At 33.8% G+C, this 24,704-nt stretch overlaps 1 protein-coding gene across 2 annotated transcripts; it reads right to left on the minus strand.

Moving 5' to 3' along the window:
- Positions 1–506: 506 nt before the first annotated feature.
- Positions 507–2,863, minus strand: LOC142528903 (uncharacterized). Of its 2 annotated transcripts, none has more exons than XM_075634171.1 (2): positions 2,567–2,863; positions 507–2,415 (listed from the first exon to the last, which is right to left on the minus strand). In XM_075634171.1, exon 2 carries the CDS (start codon positions 2,401–2,403, stop codon positions 739–741), a length of 1,665 nt encoding a protein of 554 aa, XP_075490286.1. In that variant the 5' UTR covers positions 2,404–2,415; positions 2,567–2,863; the 3' UTR covers positions 507–738. The 2 variants fall into 2 exon arrangements, with proteins under 2 accessions (XP_075490286.1, XP_075490287.1); XM_075634172.1 differs by having other exon boundaries at positions 2,563–2,863.
- Between the last annotated feature and the right edge of the window lie 21,841 nt (positions 2,864–24,704).

Consider the following 24,704-nt stretch of genomic DNA (forward strand, 5'->3'; position numbering starts at 1 on the left):
AGATCCTGACAAATATAAAAATATGTATGTCTTCTAATCAATGTAAACCCAAAACTGAGAATCAGAATGACGGGTCGAACAAACAACCAAACCCCGTTACGCACTGCATTTAATCAACGGCTAATAATCATGGGTGACAGGGGTAAGAATAAGATTGTCTCTCGAAAACAAAAGACTCGGCTCTATGACTGGAATTGGTTATACTATGGAGTGGGGTTAAACATGACCTGCATCTGCTCCTGATGCAGGCTTGTGCAACATGACCTGCATCTGCTCCTGATGCAGGCTTATGCACCATTGCACCGTCAAGTGTCAGAGAGTAGAAGTTGGAATATAGAAGACCGGAGAATGGAAAACTTTGTTTCCGTTTCTAAATTCTATGCTTGTCATTTTTATTAATTACCACTGTATATAGACGTTTTGGTTACTGTACAGATATTGCAACTATGGATCATTTGTATCCCAAACAAATGCTTCAAATGAATTTGACCTCCCCTTCCCCCATCGAATCAAATGTGGCAATTAAGCGGTTATTCATTATGCAACTGCAAGTACATTTGTTGTCAAACTGGAACAAAGAACACATCATTACAAAAACAGATATAAGCTTCCAAGGAAGAAAATAAGGAGAAGGTAAATGCCAAGAAATAGAATGGTACATCAATACAATATGTAATAGACGGGTAAAAAGAGGTTGAATCAACGTACAACAAGTTGGGAAACGATTAAATAGCTACTTTAACCTGTTTCACATGTATTGATTCCATCCTTGCAATCCTTGGTCAAGTTATAGAACGTCTCTACCCGAGTTTTTGACCTATAAAGGACCTCAGTGTCCACTTCCACTCTCATGTAACCATCAAAATCGACGGATCGACCACCATTCAGATTTGTCGTCTCATTGTACCATTCACTAGTATTTCCCCACAAATGGCTGTAATCGTCAAGTAAATGAACTTTGTAACGAGACCTCAGCTTATCAAAGTAATTATAGAAGGGTTCATTGGTGGCAATATATAGATTTCTCCATGGTTCGATTATGCCATCAAGTTTAGAAACAATGGCATCTGGGGATGTGTCCGCATCTAAATGAGGCCACATCTCCGTATTCTGTGCCTTCTCTCCTCGAACCACATGAACAGCATCAAAATCCCAGTCCATGCTCCCACTAATAGCCGAAACTATATTCATTAGTCGCTTTGATTTCCAAAGAGCTTGCCATGGCCGCTCTATATATTTAGCCGCTGGACCTTCACATACTCTATACCAATAGTTTTCCTGCTCGGGAGTATCAAATTGCCGCCATATGATTGGGCTTTTGTCTTTCTTCAATTGCATTGGTGTCACCTTATAGCTTGCCACTTTTCTAACAGGAATTTTCGTCCTATGACTTTTGTCCGATCTCTTCCAATCTCTTAGAAACTGACCTTCCTCCACAATTGAAGCCACCTCTTTCAGATGTTCAAAATCAAAGTAGAATCTGAAATCTTTGTCTTCCTCGTCCTTATGGGTCTGTGTGTATGTAGAAGCTAAACATATACTCAAATCCATCACAAAAGTCCGGTTCAAATACTGGGCTTCACCCAGAGCACACAAAAAGCTCCACAGATAGTGATTCATCCCTTTACAGTAATCCCCACCCCTCGAGTAGTACAAGTACCTTCCCTTACGAAAAGCAGAATCTGATGCCAACACCGGAATGGTGTCATTGATATCATCATCCATAATTGCCGGAAGAACTTTAGCTTTCTCATTGTCAGTCGACGGATTGAATCTAATCCCTGGACGACGAGCATTTACACCGGAATGCCAGCGCCCTGGACGAACCACCTTGTAAGCACAATCATCCGTAAAACCCATCTTAAACCTTCGAAAATCCCTATACTTCCTCCAAGATTTCTCTTTCTTGTTCCTAAACCTCCAAGCCACATCACACTCATCTGGATTAGATCCATTAACAGGAGTTTGGTACTCCAAAAATGCAATTGCCTTAAAAGTCTTCAAGTTAAACCTCTGAATTGCCGTCAAAACCCTAGGATCTGAACAATTGACAACTGCCACATCCCCACAACCGGATTTCAAGGCCACGGTATCTGTAAGTCCCTCTTCAGATTTCTCTATAGTAGCTTCAGTAATAGGTGCCAGTGATCCCACAGGCATTGCCACCGGAGCAGCAGCAACGTCCTCGCCAGTTTTTAGGACAGAGGTGTCGGTTTGAAAAGTAGCACTTTCAACTTCCGTGAAAACCTTAGTTAATGTTCTGGAGGATTCCCATGGATCAGGGGGTTGGTATGTGATGGCAATTACAGTAAAAATGAGCACTGAAAATACGAAAACCGAGAAACACACATTGCTTATAAACTTTATCAGATTTTGGCCGATGGGGTCTGTCGATTCCTTCATTTACGCAGAGCCCTGAATATCCAATATATATTCCAATCAAATTCACAAACAACAATTCAATACTACTTTATGAAGTTAACACCAAAAATGGGATGCCGAAATCAAACTCAAAAACTGTACAACTGCATTGAAATCAAAACACAAAAGCAGAGAAATAACTTACGATCTGAGAGTGACCCTTCACGCCGAAGATTGTTAAACAGAAAATGGATCGCAGGGTGTTTTTAGTCGCCACTGATCTGGGATAAAACCTTCAAATGTACCCAAAAAAGAGTCGAAAAAGATCGGATCTTGGAAGCGAAATTAGGAAAGTAAAGCAGCAAACGCGTTGAGGAGAGGCATAGAAAAGGGCAGGGTTCGAAGATTAGAGTTGAAGAAATTGGATTTGCTCGGAGGAAAATTAAATCTTCCAAATTAGGTGAGCTGATGATAGTTGTTATTCAACTTCAATCACACAAAACTATTTATTTTTCATGACGGATTTTATGTGTGATTAGATTAATTTAACTACTTTGTTAACTAAGCAAATCGAAAATAAACAAAATTATTATGAAAATTTTAAATTAGATAAACGGTTGAAAATGAGAATTAAAATTAGGGAAAATTGGAGTTTTGATTTTACTTGGAAACATCTTGTTTGCGCATCAACATTAAAGAACGGTCAAAAACTTGTGTGAGACGGTCTCACCGATCGTATTTGTGAGACAGATATCTTATTTGGGTCATCCATGAAAAATTATTACTTTTTATACTAAGAGAATATCTGTAAGGTTGACATGTCTCACAAATTAAGATCCGTGAGACGGTCTCAAATGAGACCCAATCACAAGAATGGGACCCCCACAAGTCATTCCTCGTATTTACTTGTTTGCAGTAATTTTCTGAATTGGAAACTAACGTAATTAAATCGAGGTAAATTGCCTTTAAATTCAGAAAATGATTTGACATGATTTACCATAAATTATTTTGTATTCTTGAGCCCACATATTCTCTCCGATATAAAAAAAAAATAGGAATAAATAATTGAATATATAAATTTCAACATCAACTATTTTAGATTTGATAAAAATATATATTTGGAACATAAAAATACTGACATGTATATTTCTCAGATTTCATTTCTCAGAAAGCGTAAATCATTATTTTGCACTTAGTTTGAGTAAAATGATATAAAAAATTTAGCGTTCGAAAAACCAAACTCACGTAAACCACATGCATACAAAATTCTTTTAATTACTTAATTCTTTTATTTAATTTATTTTAAATGATTGCATCATATTTATTAAATGATTAAAGGTATATTGCATGATTAAATGATTATATGACATAATTTCATGAAATTGAAGGATTTTATCCGAATATTCGATAATAGGCAGGGAAAAGGAGACCAGGAACGACCAAGACAAGAATATTTATTTTTCATTAAATAATTGCAAGGCTTCCAAATATGATTAAAATGATTTAATTTTTCTGAAAATGTTAAGTTCGAATTATTTTACGAGTCGAGCTCGATTTTTCTCAGGAAGACGGTTTTGGGCAAACAAAGAGTTTTAAAGGATCAAAAATATTATTTTTGATAAACTAATTTTATAAACTTTTATGTTTTAATTAAATAAGTGTTATTGAGCTCAATTTAATTATTTAAAGTAGGCCCAATTTTTCCTAAACTTGCAAGCCCAAAACCAAAGCATATCATCATGTTGATTAATTATAAATAAGTCACCTAGGATTTTTAAACACCACAACTCACTCTCAACACACCACAATTTTCGAAAAAATAGGAAGGAAAGAAAGGCTAGGGTTCTTCGTCTTCCGGTCGTCCAACGTCGCACCCTCCTCAATGATCTATTATTCGAGCGTTTTAAACGCAAAGGCACGTGTTTTCTAAACCCTTTTAAACATCATACAAATCATAATATGCATGATTTAATTGTTTATGTGTGGTAAATATGTTTGTACGATTGGTTCATGGTGTTGTCAAATATTTTCAAAAGTTTCAACATTTTTATGATTTCCAACGACTACGCTGCCAACGCAACATGAAATTTGGATAAAACATGATTAATTTAAAGGTAAATCAAGGCTGGAATAATCGCACATTAAGGGTTAGGAGTCCTAGGGGTTTTCTAGGACAATTTTCATTCATGGCTTGGTTTAGGGGTGCGGCTACTATGTAGGGGATGTTGGGGCTGGGTCAGGATCAGGGTGTTCTCAGTCTAGGGCTGGGTTGGGTCCCAGGGCGGCTAAGGGCAAGGGATTGGCTAGGGAAGAGTCCTAGTGAACTAGGACTCCCCCCATGCTCGTTTTGACAGCAGCAGACAAGGAGGCTTGCGGCTGGCCTGGGGGCGAGCCAGGGTGGTCTGTCAAGGTCCAGTGGAGATGGTCAAGGGCTGGACAAGGGGATGGTGCGGCTGGGTTTGCTGCTGGCTCGGTTGGAACGTGAGGAAGCAGCTAATGTGTGCGCGCAGCTTGTTCTTGCTTCAAGTGGTTCACTGTAGGGGTCCAGAGATCTGGGCTGGGCTTGGTTTGTCTGGGAGTGGTCCAGGATCGGTTAGGGTCAGGTGCCCTTGGTGGTGGCTCGACTGGAAGTGTTCTAGGCTAACTAGGAGTCCTAGTGCAACTAGGATACACACATATACACATGCATGCAATTGGGTTGAGGGGCAGAAAGGTTTGAGCAACTTAGGGTCTGGTTCCTTGGGTCAAGGTTGGTCAGGAGGGTGCTTAGATGGGTTGGCTTGGGTTTGGCTCGAGGTGGCTCGACCATGGCTCGAGTAAATTAGGGGATGTCTCGGTGTGTTCGAGCGAGGGTCAAAAACGATATTTAATGAACTAAAATTGGGACCATGGGTCCACGGGTATGGTTCATGGCTCACAAGGGTAGATTAGGTAATAAAAAGGTTATGTTTGAAATTTGGGATCAAAATAATGAGTTTTGAATTTATTCATAATTTAATCGCATCTCGAATAGTTAATTAAAGAATTAATTGAAAAGTCCCGAATTATGTCAAATAAAATTATGAAAAATTATATTTAAGCTTAAATAACTATTTGGAATAAATCCATGTCATTAAGCAAGAAAAAGATAAAATCGAGAATTTTTACGTCTATAGACAAAACGGTAATTTTATACTTGGAAAATACTTAAAAGCTTGGCAGCGTCCCGACTCCCGAAGGATCATAACGTATGTTAAATGATAACTTATGATTTTAAAATGATGATATTAATGAAAAATTGATATTTTAGGATTTATGGTAAATCTGTGCAATTTATATTGTTTAAAATCCTATTTTTGAAAAAGTACGATATTTTATGCTTTTAAAAGAAAATGAAAAATATTTTGAGAGATATGAATTGACTGTGACAAATGATATATGATTTTGTGGGATGTAGTGAGGGAAAAAGACCTCAGAAGGAGCTCATTTACGGGAGAAGGCCCAGAGGGAGTCCATTTATAGGAAAAGGCCCCAGAGGGAGTCCCGTCTATGGGAAAAGGCCCCGAGGGAGCCCCGACGATCGTATTTCCACGGTGGAGCCTAGTGCTCACCTCCATGGATCATGTGGAGCTGAAGACTGATCAGTCGACCAAAGGATAAAAGCTTGTCACTTTCAAGGATCAAACTTCACCCAAAATGATATATGATTGAAAGCTTTACGATGAAAATGATTTTATGATATATGATCTATGCTTAAAGCTATTTTAAAATGATTTATTTATGCTTAAATGATTTTTAAATGATTTTAAATGGTTTATTTATATTCAAAAGATTATTTTAAATAAAAGTATGATTTTTATGGATGTGATTGTATATGTATTATTTGTTACTCATGTTAAGAACATGTTGAATCATTAGACTCATTAGGTTTGTATGATGCAGGATTTGATGATTTTATGGGAGGCGCTGACGATTGAGTAGATCGAGTGCATCAGTACACTCCCGAGAGACCTTTATGTTTCTGCACTAGATTGTTAGAAAAATATTTATGTTAATGATTTTAATAGAGATATTTTTATGCTTTAAATTTTATGTTAGTTGATCTTTTTAAAGGTACTGCGTAAGATTTTTGGTTAATCGATGATTTAGAAATATTATGATACACTTGAGATTAAATATTAAATTATTATGATTTATAAAAAGGATAAGTTATTTTAATAGTATTTTCGAGTTTATGATTTAAAAAAAATTCGAGGACGTTTCAATAAATATATAAATCAATGTGTTGATTTAAGGGCAAATTTCAAAAAAATACCTCTGTAAACCTTTTGTTTAAGATTCAGTACCTATATGAGTTTTTTTACAAATCAATATCTGACAACTCTACAAACTTAGTTTTAGCTCCCTACAAAGATAAATTTACATTTTTGCCCTTTTATTATTTAAATAAATATATAATTTTATCCACCAAATTAATTGTGTGTTTCATCTCATTTAATATTTTTTTGTAAAAAAAATTAAATTCCAAACTAAGCATATAAATTTTAAAATATTTAGTTTTACTTGAGAAATACCTATTTGTAAATTTTAAAATATTTAGTTTTACTTGAGAAATACCTATTTTGAGTTTGCAAATATTTGATTTCGTAAATAAGATACTCACAATATGTATTAAAATACTGGATATTCGAATAGACAACGTAAATTCACCAAGTATTGGTATTTCAATAGAAAATGCATTTGGATGACATATTCATCTCATTTAATATATTTTTTTGTTAAAAAAAAATTTTCAAATAAGCATGAAAATTTTAAAGTACTTAGTTTTACTTGAGAAGTACCTAATTTTGGTTGGCAAATACTTGATTTCGTAAATGAGATACTCACAATATGTATTAAAATATTATATATTTGAATAGTAAAAAACGTAAGTTCTCCAAGTGTTGGTATTTCCATGGAATACGCATTTGGATGAGAAGTATCTAATTTGAGTTTGTAAATACTTGATTTGATATAGGAGATACTCATAATATGTCATAGAATACTGGATATTCAAATATGCAACGTAAGTTCACCAAGTGTTGACTTTTCATGGAAAATGCATTTGGATGACGTATTCATCTCATTTAATATATTTTTTGTAAAAAAACAAAAAACAAATTCTAAAATAAGCATGAATATTTTAAAGTACTTAGTTTTACATGCGAAGTACCTAATTTGAGTTGCAAATACTTGATTTCGTAAATGAGATACTCACAATATGTAACAAAATGCTGGATATTCGAATAGGCAATGTAAATTCTCCAAGTTTTGGTATTTTCATGGAATATGCATTTGGATGAAAATTACGTAATTTAAGTTTGTAAATACTCGATTTGGTACAGGAGATACTCATAATATGTAATAGAATACTGGATATTCGAATATCCAACGTAAGTTCACCCAGTGTTTGCTTTCCACGGAAGATTCGTTTGGATGACATATTTATCTCATTTAATATATTTTTTGTAAAAAAAAAATCAAATTCCCAAATAAGCATGAAAATTTTAAAGTACTTAATTTTACTTGAGAAGTACATAATTTCATATTTCAAATACTTGATTTGGTACATAAGATACTCATAATATGTAATAGAATACTGGATATTCGAATATGAAACTTAAGTTCACAAAGTGTTGGTCTTTCTATGGAATATGCATTTAGATGACATATTCATCTCATTTAATATTTTTTTGTAAAAAAAAAAAACAAATTCTCAAATAAGCATGGATGTTTAAAAGTACTTAATTTTACTTGAGAAGTACCTAGTTTAATAATGCAAATACTTGATTTGGTACACGAGATACTCATAATATATAAATAGACTACTTGATATTTGAATATGCAAACGTAAGTTCATCAAGTATTGGTCTTTCCATTAAAATATGTATTTGGATTACATATTCATCTTATTTAATATTTTTTTGGTAAAAAAAAATCTCAAATAAGCATGAAAATTTTAAAGTACTTAGTTTTACTTGAGAAGTATCTAATTTGAGTTTGCAAATACTTGATTTCGTAAATGAGATACTCACAATATGCATTAAAATACTGGATATTCGAATATGCAATCTTTCCTTGGAAAATTCATTATGATACTTATTCATATCATTTAAATAAATAAACACAGTTCATTATTCATCGTGGACTAATTGGAAGATGCATTATGAACATAGTTCGTGAATGAGCTTGAAGTTTGCATTTTAAGTATATCTATCGATTTTTGAATTAATGATTTATAAAATACTCATCAATATTAATTGACAATACTTTTGATATTCATTGAATGACTTATTTGACAATTATTCTTATTTGACATAATACTTATTGGTAATTATTCATTATACTTATTAGTATTATTTTCTTTATACTTATGAGTATTAATTTATAATATCATTAATATTCATTCACAATACTTGTTGGTATTCATTAAATGACAAGGCAATACTTCATTTGATATCATCCACATTAGTATTCATTCATAATATTTATTAGTAATCATTCATTATATGTATCAATATTCTTTCATTATACTTATTATCAAATTTGAGTTTTTAAATGATAAAATCAATTATCAGTTGAATCTAATTATGTAATACTTTTAACAATTTAGGTATCACATTTTTATTTCACGGATCTCATCATCAAAGGTCACTTAATATTGACTTCAAATTATATATTTTGACATCATCAAATAATCGAATTTGAGTATCTAATGGTAAAATCAAGTATTTGTGGACTCGTATTAGGTATTATTTGTATTAATTTAGGTATCACATTTTTACTTAACGAATGTCATCATCAAAGACCACACAATATTAACTTCAAATTATATATTTTGACATCCCAAAATAGTTAGGATATAAGTATTTAGAGAGTAAAATCAAGTATTTACGAACTCGCATTAGATACTCTTTGTACCAATTTAGCTATCATATTTTTAACTTCACCAATTTAGATACTCTTCGTATCAATATATCTTCCATGAAAAGAACAACACTTGGTTAATTTACGTTGCCTATTCGAATATCCAGTATTTTAATACATATTGTGAGTATCTCATTCAAGATATCAATTATTTACAAACTCAAATTAAATACTTCTCAAGTAAGACTCAATATTTTAAAATTTAAATACTTAGCTGGGAATTTTTTTTGTTTTTTTACAAAAAAATATTAAATGAGATGAATATGTCATCTAAATGCATCTTCCAAGGAAAAATAAACATTTGGTAAGCTTACGTTGTATATTCGAATATCCAATATTCTATTACATATTATGAGTATCTCATATACAAAATCAAATATTTGCAATCTCAAATTAGGTACTTCTCAAATAAAATAAATACTTTAAAATTTACATGCTTAGTTGGGAATTTGTTTTTTCTTTTACAAAAAAATATTAATGAGATGAATATGTCATCCAAATGCTTATTCCATAGAAATATCAATATTTGGTGAGCTTACGTTGTCTATTCAAATATTCAGTATTTTAATATATATTGAGAGTATCTCATTTACGAAATCAAGTATTTGCAAACTCAAATTAGGTACATCTCAAGTAAAAATAAGTACTTTAAAATTTTCATGTTTAGTTGAGAATTTGTTTTTTTTTTTTAAATATTAAATTAGATGAATATGTCATCCAAATGTATATTCTATAAAAATACCAACACTTGGTGAACTTACTTTTCTTATTCGAATATCCAGTATTTTAATACATATTGTGAGTATCTCATTTACGAAATCAAGTATTTGCAAACTCAAATTAAGTACTTCTCATTTGGATAGTAAAATTAAGTATTGATATATACTCGAATTAGATACTTTTTGTGCTAATTTGGGTATCATATTTTAACTTCACAAATGACACATCAAAAGTAACTCAATATTACTTGAAACTATATTTTTTATATCCAAAAATAATCAAAATTGAGTCTTAAAAGAGTAAATCAAGTATATGTGAAATCAAATTAGGTACTATTTGTATCAATTTAGGTAGCACGTTTTTTATTCACAAATCTCATCATCAAATAACATTCAATATTATCTTCGAACTATGTATTTTGACATACTCAATCGAATTTGAGTATTTAGAAGGTAAAATCAAGTATTTGTGGACTCGAATTATGTATTATTTGTATTAATTTAAGTATCACATTTTTACTTCACGAATTTCATCATCGATGTCACTTAATATTAACTTCAAATTATATTTTGGCATTCTCAAATAATTGGATATGAGTATTTACGGGGTAAAATCATTTATTTATGACTCTAATTAGATACTATTTGTACCAATTTAAGTATCACATTTTAACTTCACAAATGACACCATCAAACGTCACTTAATATTACTTGAAACTTAAGTATTTTTTTACACATTTGAAGTATTCAAATAGCCAAATCAAATATTTGGAACCCCAAAATAGGTATTTTATCGATCAAAATAAGTACTTTTTTCTAATTCAACAATGAGTAAGAAACTGTGTTTTTTCAAAAATTAGATGACATGAATAAGTCATCTTAATGCATTTCCAATTAAAAGACCAACAATTATTGAATTTATTGTAATAGCTCGAAGATCCAGTATTTTCTTAAACATTTGGAGTATCTATAGAGTCAAATCAAACATTTGGAACTCCAAAATAGGTATTTTGGAGTTCAAAATAAATATTTAATCTTATTTCATGATGAGTGATGACCTATGTTTTTTTTTTAAAAATAAAATGACATGAATAAGTCATCCTAATGTATTTTTCATTAAAAGACCAACAATGACTGAATTTATGATCAATGCTCGAAAATACAGTATTTTCTTATATATTTGGAGTATTCAAAGAGCGAAATCAAGTATCTGAAACCCCATAATAGATACTTTGTATGTCAAAATAAGTATTTACTTTTATTCCATAATAATTGAGAAACAATATTTTTTAAAAATTATATTTTAAATGAAAAAGACACATGTAATGTTTGTGAATAAAATAATATATTTATTTAAATAATATAAAGGGTAAAAATGTAAATTTTGTCTTATAAGGGTTAAAACTAAAAGTATATATTTTTCAGGTATTGATTCCTAAAAAAATATGTCTAGGTACTGAATCTTAATTGAAATGTTGGCATATGCATTTTTCTTAAATTTACCGTTGATTTAATACCTAAAATTTCTTCAATTAATACCCAAACATCTATAGCAACTATTGATATTAATAAAGTAATTCTAATTTTATACTCAAATATTATATTTTGTATCAGATCTGAAATAATTTTTACTCAAATATCATATATCAGTATTATAATTTCAATATTTTGTATCGATTTTCATATGCGGAAAGATACATGGAGATCGAGAGCACACATTTTTTTATTTTTTTGGTTAAAGAGTATATAATCATTTTCTCCTTGACATTGACTGTGTTTTGGGATTTAAAGACAATTTATCTTTACATCTTCTAGTTTTAGAATATTACTTTATTTTATGAGTAAAAGATAAAAGTGATATTTTAATCTTATTTTATGATATTTTAATTCGATAACTAATAATCATATTACGGAAATAAACTGAAATATAAATTGAATATTTTGACTAGGGTATCTTGATAACTAAATAAATAAAAATGATGGACACAAGGATTTTTATAGATGTTCAGAGACTTCAAATGCTCATATATCACCACTTCTATCTCAAGAATAGGAATTCACTGAAAGACTTTGATTATTTACAATAAAATGTAATAACTCACTTCAGTTGGATTTAAACAATGCCAAACTGAAACTCTTAGCCTTTCTTTCACTTATCAATTGATAACTGAATAGCTTAAATAAGTAGCCTGAATGCTATGAATAAATCAATGAACTATGAGCTAGAATTTGCGATTTTCAAACCGAATAGAAACTTGAAAGTAAATCGCAACTGACTAAATAACTGATTGAGCTTGTAGTTCATTACTGGCCGTTATTTTTCATTCACTTTTTCTCTCTTCTTCAAGAACGAACTTCTCAGTTATTTATAGTCTTTGTTCCCAACGGTCACATTGAATGCATTAATTAATGATGTCTGTTGAGTCGTCTTTTATTTCATGTAGACAACCTTTTTCAGACAGATGTACGATGTATCAGACTGTTATGCTTCATTTCTTCTGCTTCGGTACAGATCGTCAGTTTGTCTGCTGAGATCAACTTATGATATGGCTAACTGATCAGTAGTCAAGCTGGTCGACTGGTCAGTTCAGCTGATCTATATCAGTTCTAACTCATGTTCAGTTTGAATGTTCCAGTCCAGTTTTGATTTATTCAGTTTAGCCATATCAGTTATGCGAATATTATCAGTTCTACTCTTCAGTTCTGACCTCCGATTTGTTTTTCAATCTCCTAATTTATCAGTTTGAAACTTACTTATGAGAACTTTATTACTTTAGTTCTACTTGGTCTAATTCAGTCCAATAAGTTTCCTTTAGTTATGAAATCAGTTGCGTTCATTCAGTTTAGTTACTAGTTTAGTTCAGGTCTTCTGTTCGGTTGGTCAGTTTGTCAAACTCTGAAACTTATAAATTTCAACAATTTCTCCATTTTTGATGTTTGACAAAACTTGGAATTCTGAACTATTTATCTGAATTATCTGAAATTCTGAAAATTGATTATCCGAGACTGATTTGTAGATAAAATAATTCTTAAAAAATGTACAGGTTCGTAGAAAATAAGAATGAAATTTTCATTAATTTTGAAAGAAATAAGCAGAGATTCTTACAAACATTTCAAAAAAGTTACAAAATAATAATAAGCTTCCTCAGACTGGTTCACTTCTTTTCTTGCTAGTCTCAGTTTGCTTCTTCTGCTGCTCTTCTTTCCTTTTTTTTTGTCAACACGCGCCAATTTGGAAAACAGTAAGAATGTTGAACCAACTTGTGCAAATACTTCAAGCAGTTGATCTTGAACAATGTCTATCTTTTTAGATAATCTTGAATGTACAAAATCGATCCTCTAGCCGAGTATTTCCTGGGAAGTGACCAATTTAGGTACTGTGACTGCCTCTCTTTTCATTTTGTTAATAGTAGTGAATAAGACAGACACATCTCTGGTCAGTTTCTTCAAGGCTTTCATTGTATGGTCCTTGAGAGTGTCCAGACTTAAAGAATGCAGCAACTGAGTTGACTTCAATTGAGAGATGATTGAACCAAGGTCTGTAAGATTTGACAATATACTTTCGAGCATCACTTCAGTTGCGATTGGTAGTTCAGGGGAGAGATCTTCAGAGCCTTGGCTTTCCCTTTCCCGCTGAAATTCACAACTGCTAGATGACCAGTTTTAGCTTTTCGGTCAACATCTTTTGCTACTTCATCAACTGATCTCTCTTGAACTAAGGGATTATGAGGTTGTTCTGGATAAACAGTAGTTGCAGCAATTTCTTCATTAGCCTTCTTTCCAGTAGAAATTTTGTGAATAGAAGTTTCAGAAAGAAAAAATGTCTCAGGAACCAACAAAGTGGAAGTCAGTTCAGTTGAAGCTGATGATTCCTGGACTGTTGGTCTGTCTTCTTCAACACTTATTTGTTCATATACAAATTGAACTTCTGTTTTTATCTGTATAGCCTCAACACTTGGCTCAGTTACTTGTTTGAGAACTTGTCTTGAAACCAATTCTTCGGAGGCTTGTTCTTCCCTGAACTCTTGCTGATACTAAATAATTAAAGTTCTTAATGGAATTTGATTAATCAATTAAACTAGTTGGACTAGTCCAATTAATTAATCAAGCACATTGCCCAAATATTGTATTATGGTAATTAGGTCATAGATGTTTTATTTTAAGTATGATACTTAAACCATAGCCTCCGCTAATTTCATTGTGTGTGATTTTCGAAAATCACAACCATAATTCCTCCAAATATTTAGTTTACTCAATTAATTAGACTAATTAAGTAAATGATGATTAAAAAAATATTAAGATTTCTTTATTCTTATTGCATAGCATTCCTTCGTGAGTTTCAATGATTTTGCAAGAAAATTTTCAGCTCTCAAAATGTTGAAGTTTTCGGCCACTTTAATTAAAAGGTATTGGGTCGATTTCTTATGTGTGTTCTATATCTATGAAAAGATCTTCTATACTTTCTAGTGCAAGTTAGAAGAGGAACTGGTAATCCGGTCGTGGACCTGATTCGATGATTAAAAGGAGATTTGAAGAACGTACGTAGACATTTACAACAAGAGCTAAGTCCGCTAATATCGTAGTAGTTGGACGCAAGTGAAGTAATTCACTAAAGGTATATACTAAACATCTTTTGTATGTTTATTTTATTGAAACCATACGAGTGTCCAAACAATATTTTGATTATCAAAATAAAATTTTTAAAAACTTTTGCTGCGTTTGGGTACGAGAAAACCCGAGACCCAACACTACCTTCTCTTTGCCTACCGAAGGACTATCAAACTTCTCCAAGCTTTCTCCTTCAATTGTTTCTCAGATGAAGAACAAGTTCTCTCTCTCTCTCTCATGCTGGCATCTCCATTTCTTGCAATAAAGAGGAGATGAAAGTGGAATATCAAGTTCTTATGGACGTTATCTCAAAGGCTCTAATGGTGAAGGCTGGGTCTTTTAATACCAGCACCAAAGAAAGGTTTTTGGTGATGGCCACAGGCTAGGCAGGAAAAACAATCAACTTGTCCTATGTTCTCTATAATGTTTGGTATACATGATCACCAAACACGCAACTAGTTTTGCTTTTCAGATTAGCAAGTCTTTACAGCACAGGACTAGAGCTAGACCAAAATGAGGGATGTTTCTAATGTTCTTCTCCTCCGACCCAAGATTCCCCTCATTTCTACTATGTATATCAAAAAGGAACTTGGTGAGCCTCAAGCACCAGCCACCAAGAAGAAATCTAAGAGGAAGCTGGTTTTGGCTAGTGACTCGGAGAAACAACCTCTGAAGGTTCTATTGTACTACCAATCTCATTGCTACTACAGAAGAAACTTAGGACCACCAAGGATAAAGCATCAAAGAAAAATGTTTTTGTGGCTTCTCTATCAACTGTTAGTACTAATGAGAAAGTACCAGTAGTCCAAGTTTTACCCCAACCCATTTCAGCAGTACCCCACAAGGCAAGTTCTTCATCTGTTCTCATCTTTCCTCCTAGATCAAAAGGAGTAATCATTTAAGAGCCGTTACCGTAATATACTCCATTTAGGGTCAGATCGCCCTTTTATTTCGTGTAAAGGAAAAGGAAATATAACAGCTGATCCCACTGCTGAAGACAGTGAAGATGAAGATGTTCCTAGATCATCCTCTGTACAGACCCAGATTGATCCCTACATGTGGGATATTGATGTTTTGTTGATCATGAGATCATTTATTTTGATGAGTGGGTAAATAAGGACTGTGAGATGAGTCGTTCTTCAGAAGAACACAAAGAAGATGAGTGGGCTGTCAAACTGGAAGCATTGGTCTTTTCCAAGACCAAAACCAACATTGTTGCCAAAGCAATGACAAAGAGAGACTGCTTACTGCAAAAATTAAAGATCTCCATGCTTAGTGAAACTCTGAGTACTCTTAAAGCCAAATATGACTATCAGAGTCTCACTTAATCATGTGTCTTCACCAATCATTGTTGTCCAATCTCAGTAACCGCAAAAAACTTCATCTCTTCTATCTGTTGGAGATCTGAATCTGTCCACAGTGGATGATATGGTTAAATCAATTGCTCAATTAGAAATTTTTACTAAAGATACGACTATTGATCCTCCACAGGATCAAATTAGAATTGATCTAGTATCTGCACTACCTCCACCTCCTTATCCAAAACCTATTTTAGTTCAGGCTCTAGAGACTAATGATGTTCTGAATGTTCCAATAGTCCCCTAGCTTCCACTTACAGAAAAAACAGTTGATACTTGAAAAGAAGTAAATGTTGAAATCTCAATTAACCATGAATCAGTAGCTCCCAAACACTGACATTGATATGGCTAAAGACACCTCAAACACTGATCACACATTGACTATATTTATCGGTGTTCCTCAGTCTGATAATATTCTCGAAGAATCTGTGCCAGATGATGGTCCTTCTGCTGAAACTGATATTTTCATTCATCTAGATTACACAGCAGAATCTAGAGCTCTCCTTCTTTAGGAGACAGTGGTCAGATCACTCGAAACAATGATCAGGGATACTCGTTAAGCTGTCACTGACACTAAGACTGGGTTTGATCTTTTCAAAACAAGGATAATAAGGGACATGGAGCATTATCAGGGTGATTTAATATCACTTTTGAAGTCCTTTGTTCAACTCAAGGCTGCCATGATTGAATCTCATGAATCTGTTATGGAAAAACAGAATGTTTAGCTTGAATCTCATTGTTTGAGTTATCAATAGCTAGTGGCAAATCAGCAACAAAACCATCAGGAGTTATATGATAAAATTGCTCATTTGTAGGCCTTTTTTACTTCTCATATGGATCTTGTGCAGGCTTCCTTTACATCTCAGATTTCTGAATTGTTTTTATTTTTTAAGGAAGTTGATGCAAAAAATGAGGATATGCAAAAAGTTCAAGTTCTACCATAGATATTTATATGAATTCAGAACCATTGAATTATTTTTCAATATGCTCTGTACTCTTGATTGCTTCTTAAATAAATGGATTGAGTTGAATTTGGGCATCATAAAAAAATGAAAAATTGTTAGAACATTTTAGCTTTGATGATGTGCCCCTCAAAACTCAGCTAAAGATAAAATTCAACGGTAGCCGATAAAATGCAGCTGACCGATCGTTCACTTCTGATACGGAAAATATGGTCTATTAAATTAAGTGAATAAGCACTATTAAATATCGACAACCCTCATTTTACAAACATTTTGTTTATCCTTGTACCTAATAGAGCATAAATTCATCATATCGAACATTTAGAATGCTCACCACTCTATTTAAGGAAAACAACATCTAACTGATTTGACAGACTGTGTCAAGCATTTAATGTCATCTTCTACTTTTGGAGCAGATCAAATTATATTTAACAGTTTATACAAGTGCATTAATTATCAAAACTCGACAAATTTATAGTTGTTCAAATCCAAACGTTTGAAGATCATCTATATAAGGCTATTTCTTATCCTCAGCAAGATATATATTTACACGATCATTTTCTTACAACTCATAAGCATTGTTGAAATTATCATAGGCACATTCTCATTTTCAAATCAGAACCATTCAGATATCATCTTGTGTTACTTGCTATAATTTTACTTGTACTTTGTTATTTGAGTAAGTGAGTCTTTTTGTTCGGTATCCTATTTTCATTGTGAAAATAATTGTTGCTCAGAATTTCACTAGGCAATATTAAATCATACTTAAGTGGGTGTTTAAGAAGCTGTAAATATCAAAATCTTTTAGTGGATATCTTATGAAAATAGAAAAAGGTGAGACGTAGAAGCCATTTATTCTTCGAACTGTAAGAAACAATTACTGTGTTCTTATTATTATTGTCATTATTGTTCACAAGGTTAGGCAGCCTCATTCCGCATTACACATTGGCTGCTGATCCTTGAAGGCTGATACCAGGTCACCAGTTCATTGAAAAGAAGAAAATAGCTCTCTGCTTTATTCAACAACTTTAATTATGGATTTACGGTTTTATCCTCGTTTTCTTCATTTAATAATTAAATTAGGTGTGCCACTTATTGATTGTTCGTGTTGTTTTTAAAAAATTAATTGATTATTGAATGGTTTTAAATTGTTTATTTTGTTTTTGGGGAAGTTTACATATATTTATCATAGTAGTTAGTGTGATTTTAGTAAATTGTTACTTACAAATGTGTGTGATTCTTTCCAAATTAATACGTGTTTAATATTTTGTTTTTTTAAAAAAAGATAAAAGACCTAGAGTAAAATTTGATAAAATGGGGATAAAAATCACAGTAAACAAATATCCAAGACTATAATTACAATTTTTCCAAAAAATAATTTTCTTGCAAATGGGTTTTATGCAATAAAAATGGATACGAAAAAAAATATAATTTTCCATCAATTGTAATAATTTGATTAAAAATTTGCACTAAAAAGTGGAACTATAATTATGAATTTACAGTTTTACCCTCATTTTCTTTCATTTAAAAAATTAAATTTTGTGTGCCACTTCTTGATTGTTTGTGTTGTTTTTAACGAATTAATTAATTAATTATTTTTTTTAATTTTTATTTTCTTTTTGAGAAAGTTAAATATATATTTATCTTAGTAGTTAATATGCGTTTAGTAAATTGTTACTTGCAAATGTGTCTGTAGACAATTAATTTTGTTGACCATAAAATTATGACAAGTACAAAATAATATTAAATATCAAAAAGAATTCTATTTATTGGGATATTACATTCCTACAAAAAATAAATAGTTAATTGATATTTTAATATATTTTGTGAGCAAATCAAGATTTTAAATCAAGATTTTAAATCAAGATTGCAAATCTTATACTAAAGAGAAGAGAATACTATCATTTTAGTATTAAAATCCAATCTTGCATAAGATGGAAAAGAATACTAATATTTTTAGTATTTGAAATCAAATATTATGGTTAATGGAAAGAAATCACCAAATCAATCAAGAGGGGCCAATCAAATTACGACACCTCATCAAATGAAAATGGAAAGAATTTGCATCCTTCGATTATAAATAGAGAGGCGGAGGAGGGTCAAGAAAAAAACAACACAGAAGGCAAAGAAGTAGAGAAGAATTCAAGACGTAAATTCTCTCAACTCAAGCTCTTCAAACTCAAGAAGATCAACGAAGTTCAAGGCGTGATTCAAGGCGTTCATCGTGTTCTTCCTCAAATTCATCCAAATTCAAAAGAATCTTGTTCTTCATCAAATTGAAGATCAACAAGTTCAAAGCACGATTCAAGGTGTTCATCACGTTCTTCTCAAATTTTGAAATTTAATTCAATATCAAGGTTTTGACCCATTGAATAACGTTACCGAAAAATCAAATCACCTTCCACGAAAAACAAATATTCAAGAAATTCAAATTATACCAGAGATCATCATTGAAGAGAATAATCAAGGGATCATTTAGATATTGTATCCACAAAACTTCATTTAATTTCAAAAAATTCGATTTGTATCGGTATTTCTTGCGATTTTGCGAAATAAAAAAATTTGCATTACAAATTTCTGGCACGCCCAGTGGGACCTCTCTACCCTTCATCTCTTCTCTTCAACAAAAAAAAAAAAAAACATCAGAGACAACATTGTCGGTCGATGATAAGATCTCAAACACGAATGTTTCTTATACAAAGTCAATAGGAAGCCTTGGATTCGTCACAAGGAGTATGTCCAAAAGGATCTAAGTATCCTCTGGAGTAGCTCACTTCAATGAAACCATCAAAATAGATGAAGGCAAATACTCATCATCCATTCCTCGATCATCATCAAACTGGTTGTGCACCTCAAATATGGCACACGTGATGGTGACGATCGCCGAAACTTTGGAATATCAAGTAGCGAATCTGACGAAAGCCATCGAAGGACTCGTGAGACATGTTCAAGAACAAGACTCTCAAATTACAAAATTGATGGACAAGATAGATCATCCGACGGAAGCAACATGAAAGGAAAACATCATCAAACTAACGATGACGTTGAATCATCATCAGAAGAAAGAGAAAAGGTTCCAACAAGTAAATTTCATGTCTTATCCGATGGAACAATCCCCATCGACCAGCTAAAAGAGTTCATTATGGGGACTATCAAGGATAAATTTGATGGATGCTCAAAGTCTTCCCTAGCTTATGCCAAACCATATTCACAAAGAATTGATAATCTAAGAATGCCGATGGGCTATCAACCTCCAAAATTTCAGCAATTTGATGGTAAAGGAAACCCGAAGCAACATGTGGCTCACTTTATTGAAACATGTAATAACGCTGGCACGTATGGAGACCATCTGGTAAAGCAATTCGTCCATTCACTAAAGGAAAACACATTTGATTGGTACACTGATTTGGAGCCATACTCGATTGATAGTTGGAACCAATTAGAACAAGAATTTCTCAATCGTTTCTACAGCACCCGACGAGTAGTCAGTATGGTTGAGCTAACAAACTTATGACAATGGAAAGAAGAACCTGTCATTGACTATATTAATCGCTGGAGAAACTTGAGCCTTAACTGCAAAGACCGATTGTCTTAATCCTCTGCCATCGAAATGTGCATCCAAGGCATGCACTGGGGACTTCGATATATTCTTTAAGGAATCCAACCAAAGACATTTGAAGAATTGGCTACAAGAGCTCATGATATGGAGCTAAGCATGGCTGCAAGTGGGACAAATGGGCCTCCGACTCAAGAACATCATAAAACTAAAGAAAAAGAATGTTCCAAGGAAGGAGGCAAGTTTTTCGCTAGGACCCCGATCAAAGAATCTATGCCAATTAATGCAACCCCGGTTAAGTTAAAAGGAAGCACAAGTGACAAGAACAACCCAAAGAAAGAAATCTCGCAAGAAATTGAGCGGAAAAGATTGACTTTAAAAGAGATGCAAGCAAAGCAATATCCTTTTCTTGATTCTGATGTTTCTGGAATATTCGATGATTTGGTTAAAGCAAACTTGATTGACTTGCCAGAAATGAAGCGTCCTGAAGAAGCTGAGCGAGTGCATGACCCAAAATACTGCAAATACCACCGATTGGTCGGACACCCTATTCATGATTGCTTAATATTCAAGGATAAAGTCATGCAGTTGGTTCGCCAAGGGAAAATCACAATTGAAGAAGATAATGCAACCGCGAATAGAGTCGAAATCCAATGGAATGACGATGAAGTGCATAACCATGATGATGTGTCTTGCTACATGACAAATTTACAAGGAAGTTCCTTCGATGAAGTTTGTCAGTCTGAAACAGAAAAGGATTGTGTAACAACCTTGGCATTTACTGACGACGATCTGTCATTCGGTTCTGGATTTCACAATCGGCCACTATTCATCACAGGCTATAGTCGTGAGCAAAAGGTGAATAGAATATTGATTGATGGAGGTTTAGCAGTCAACATTATGCCCTTGCGCACAATGAAAGAATTGAACATTCCCATGGAGGAACTTGCAAACAGTCGTCTTATGATCCAAGGATTCAATCAAGGGGGGCAAAGGGCTCTTGGGGCTATAAGAATAGAATTAGTAATGGACAATATGACCTCAAGTGCATTATTTCATGTCATAGATGCCAAAACTTCCTACAACATGCTGCTCGGTAGACCATGGCTTCATGAAAATGGGGTTGTTCTATCTACATGGCATCAATGTTTCAAATACTCCCAAGATGGAGTGGTGAAGAAGGTTCTTGGAGATGAGAGACCATTTACTGAAGCTGAATCACATTTCGCTGATGCTAAATATTACTTTGAACATAAAAAGACAAAAATCGAAGAAGATTTACCTTGTCAAGAATTCAAAAATCAGGACGATGAAACTTCGGCAGTCCCTAAAGGCCAGTCGAAAGGTGAATTACCCCTCCAAAAGACAGATCCCTTAATACTCCCCCTTACAAAGCTTGACGGATTCGTTCGCCCAACTCAAGGTATCAAAGTAGAACATGGGGACTGCTCAGACCTACAAAACATTAAGGGTTTTGATCCAAAAGCTTACAAACTTTTCGTTAAGGCTGGCTATAATCCAAAGGAGAATCTTGCATTAGGTAAACTTCCCTCTGTAGTTTCTGACAAACAGGGGCATGGACTGACTACTAATCCGAAGATGCTGAAAGAAAATGGATATCCCGTTCAAAAAAACTGAACAGGCCTTGGGTTCGTCCCACCAAGTCCTGTTCGCATCGCCATAAAAAGAGTCAGTATCAACTATACTGCCGAAGATGGATTCTCTTCAACGAAACAATGCCTGTTACGACAAACAACGGGTGTCTGTCTTCGATAGGCTAGGCCGATGTAAAAGGTGGAAAGGTAAGAGCAACAACCGTAAAAAATTAAACATACTTAATCATTTGAGGAAAGCAAATAAACAACAAGATCCAGGAAGATTGCGGAGTCTGATTCCATCCCGCATGAAGCGACAGATCACCTTGATCATATCATGCGATAAAGTTTTGAATGCTAAGATAAAGACTGTAGTTTACACACGAGTCTAAGAAAATGAAGATGATATAGAGAGTGTAGCTTCATGTATTAACATTGATTGCGACATTCCCCATGACATCTTCCAAAAAATCGAAGTTCAACCATTCAAACAAAACCTCAGAATAATGCCTGATATTGCACAAATCAACAATGTGGAAAATGTGATGAAGAATTATGAAAACCTTATGAACATCGAGCACTTATACGAAGACTTGGCGACAACATGCCACATTACCTCAAAGGAAGGAGAGGCTCCATTGGAGGAAGAAACTGAAACCGCCCCTCCTGAGCTCGAAGGAGGAGTTAAAGCCATAATAGACAAGTTAGAAGAAATTAACTTGGGTAGTCTGGATGACCCTCAACCAATCTACCTCAGCGCCTTGTTGTCTATTGATGAAAAAGAAGCATACGTCGAGCTGCTTGCACTGAATATAAGGACATATTTGCATGGTCTTATAAAGAAATGCCCGGACTGGATCCGAAGGTGGCGGTCCATTATTTGGCTGTCAAAAGAGGAACTCGACCTATCAAACATGCACAACAAAGGTTTCGTCTTGAGTTAATTCCTCTTATTGAAAATGATGTCAACAAGCTCATCAAAGTCGGATTCATCCGTGAAGTCAAGTATCCCACATTGATATCTAGCATAGTCCCTGTAAGGAAAGAATGGGACAACTCCGAATTTGTGTTGATTTTAGAGATCTCAATGAAGCGTGCCCTAAAGATGAATTCCCATTGCCCATAACCGAACTCATGATTGACGCTACCATGGGTCACGAAGCACTGTCTTTCATGGACGGATCATCTGGATATAATCAAATTCGCATGGCACCGGAAGATGAAGAGCTAACTGCATTTCGCACTCCGAAAGGTATATACTTTTACAAAGTGATGCCATTTGGATTAAAGAATGCCAGGTGCTACTTATCAAAGAGCAATGCAAAAGATTTTCGATGACATGCTCCACAAAAGCGTTGAATGTTATGTTGATGATGTGGTTGTCAAGTCAAAAAATAGGAAGAGACATCTTGAAGACTTAAAGGAAATTTTTGAGCAACTTAAGATGAACCCACTAAAATGTGCATTCGGTGTCACATCAGGAAAATTCCTAGGATTTATTGTTCGACAGCGAGGGATCGAAATTGAGCAAGCCAAAATTGATGCGATCTTAAAAATTCCTGAACCTCGAAATATCCATGAGCTAAAAAGCTTGCAAGGGAAATTAGCGTATATCCGGAGGTTCATATCAAATCTGGCAGGTCGATGTCAACCATTTAGCCACCTCATGAAAAAGGGAGTTCCATTCGAGTGGAATGAATCTTGCAAAAATGCTTTCGAAAACATCAAGTCTTACTTGATGAAGCCTCCTGTGCTGGCTGCTCCAATTCTCGGACGTCCATTAACTCTCTATATCACTGCTCAGGAATGTTCTGTTGGAGCCTTATTGGCCCAAGATAATGACAACGGGAAGGAAAGTGCATTATATTATTTGAGTAGAATGATGACATCAAATGAATTGAACTACTCGCCAATAGAGAAGTTATGCTTAGCCCTTATATTCGTCATTCAAATGCTAAAACACTACTTTCAAGCCCACATTGTTCGTCTTGTTTCAAAAGCAAACCCATTAAAATACGTTATGTCAAGACCAGTTCTTTCTGATAGGCTCGCAAGGTGGTATCTTCAACTGCAGCAATTCAAAATTATATACATTCCTCAGAAGGCTGTGAAGGGGCAAGCCTTAGCTGACTTCCTAGCAGATCACCCAATCCCTGCCGATTGGGAGTTATCTAATGACTTTCTAGACGAAGACGTTTTTGTGATAGAAGTTGCTCCCCCTTGGAAGATGTACTTTGATGGAGCTGCGCATAAAGAAGGGGCCAGGTGCTGGAATTGTATTTGTCACATCTGAAGGGGAGGTGTTGCCGTACTCTTTTGCTTTGACTCAAAACTGCTCAAATAATGTTGCTGAATATCAAGCTCTAATCCTTGGACTTGAAATGGCGGTCAACATGAAACAACTACGTCTTCAAGTGTACGGAGATTTCCAGCTAGTGGTTAATCAATTACTTGGATCATATGAAGTCAAGAAGCCCGAATTACTCCCATATTGCAATTATGCTAAGAAGCTTATGAGATGGCTTGGTGACGTAGAAATCGATCATGTTCCGAGAAATAATAATAAGCAAGCCGATGTGCTTGCCAAACTTGCTTCAACA

Source organism: Primulina tabacum, chromosome 16 (assembly GCF_025594145.1).
Source record: "Primulina tabacum isolate GXHZ01 chromosome 16, ASM2559414v2, whole genome shotgun sequence".
NCBI lineage: Eukaryota > Viridiplantae > Streptophyta > Magnoliopsida > Lamiales > Gesneriaceae > Primulina > Primulina tabacum.

Excerpts from the sequence above, each read along its gene's own strand:
- LOC142528903 (XM_075634171.1), bottom strand. The coding sequence starts at position 2,403 with ATGAAGGAATCGACAGACCCCATCGGCCAAAATCTGATAAAGTTTATA.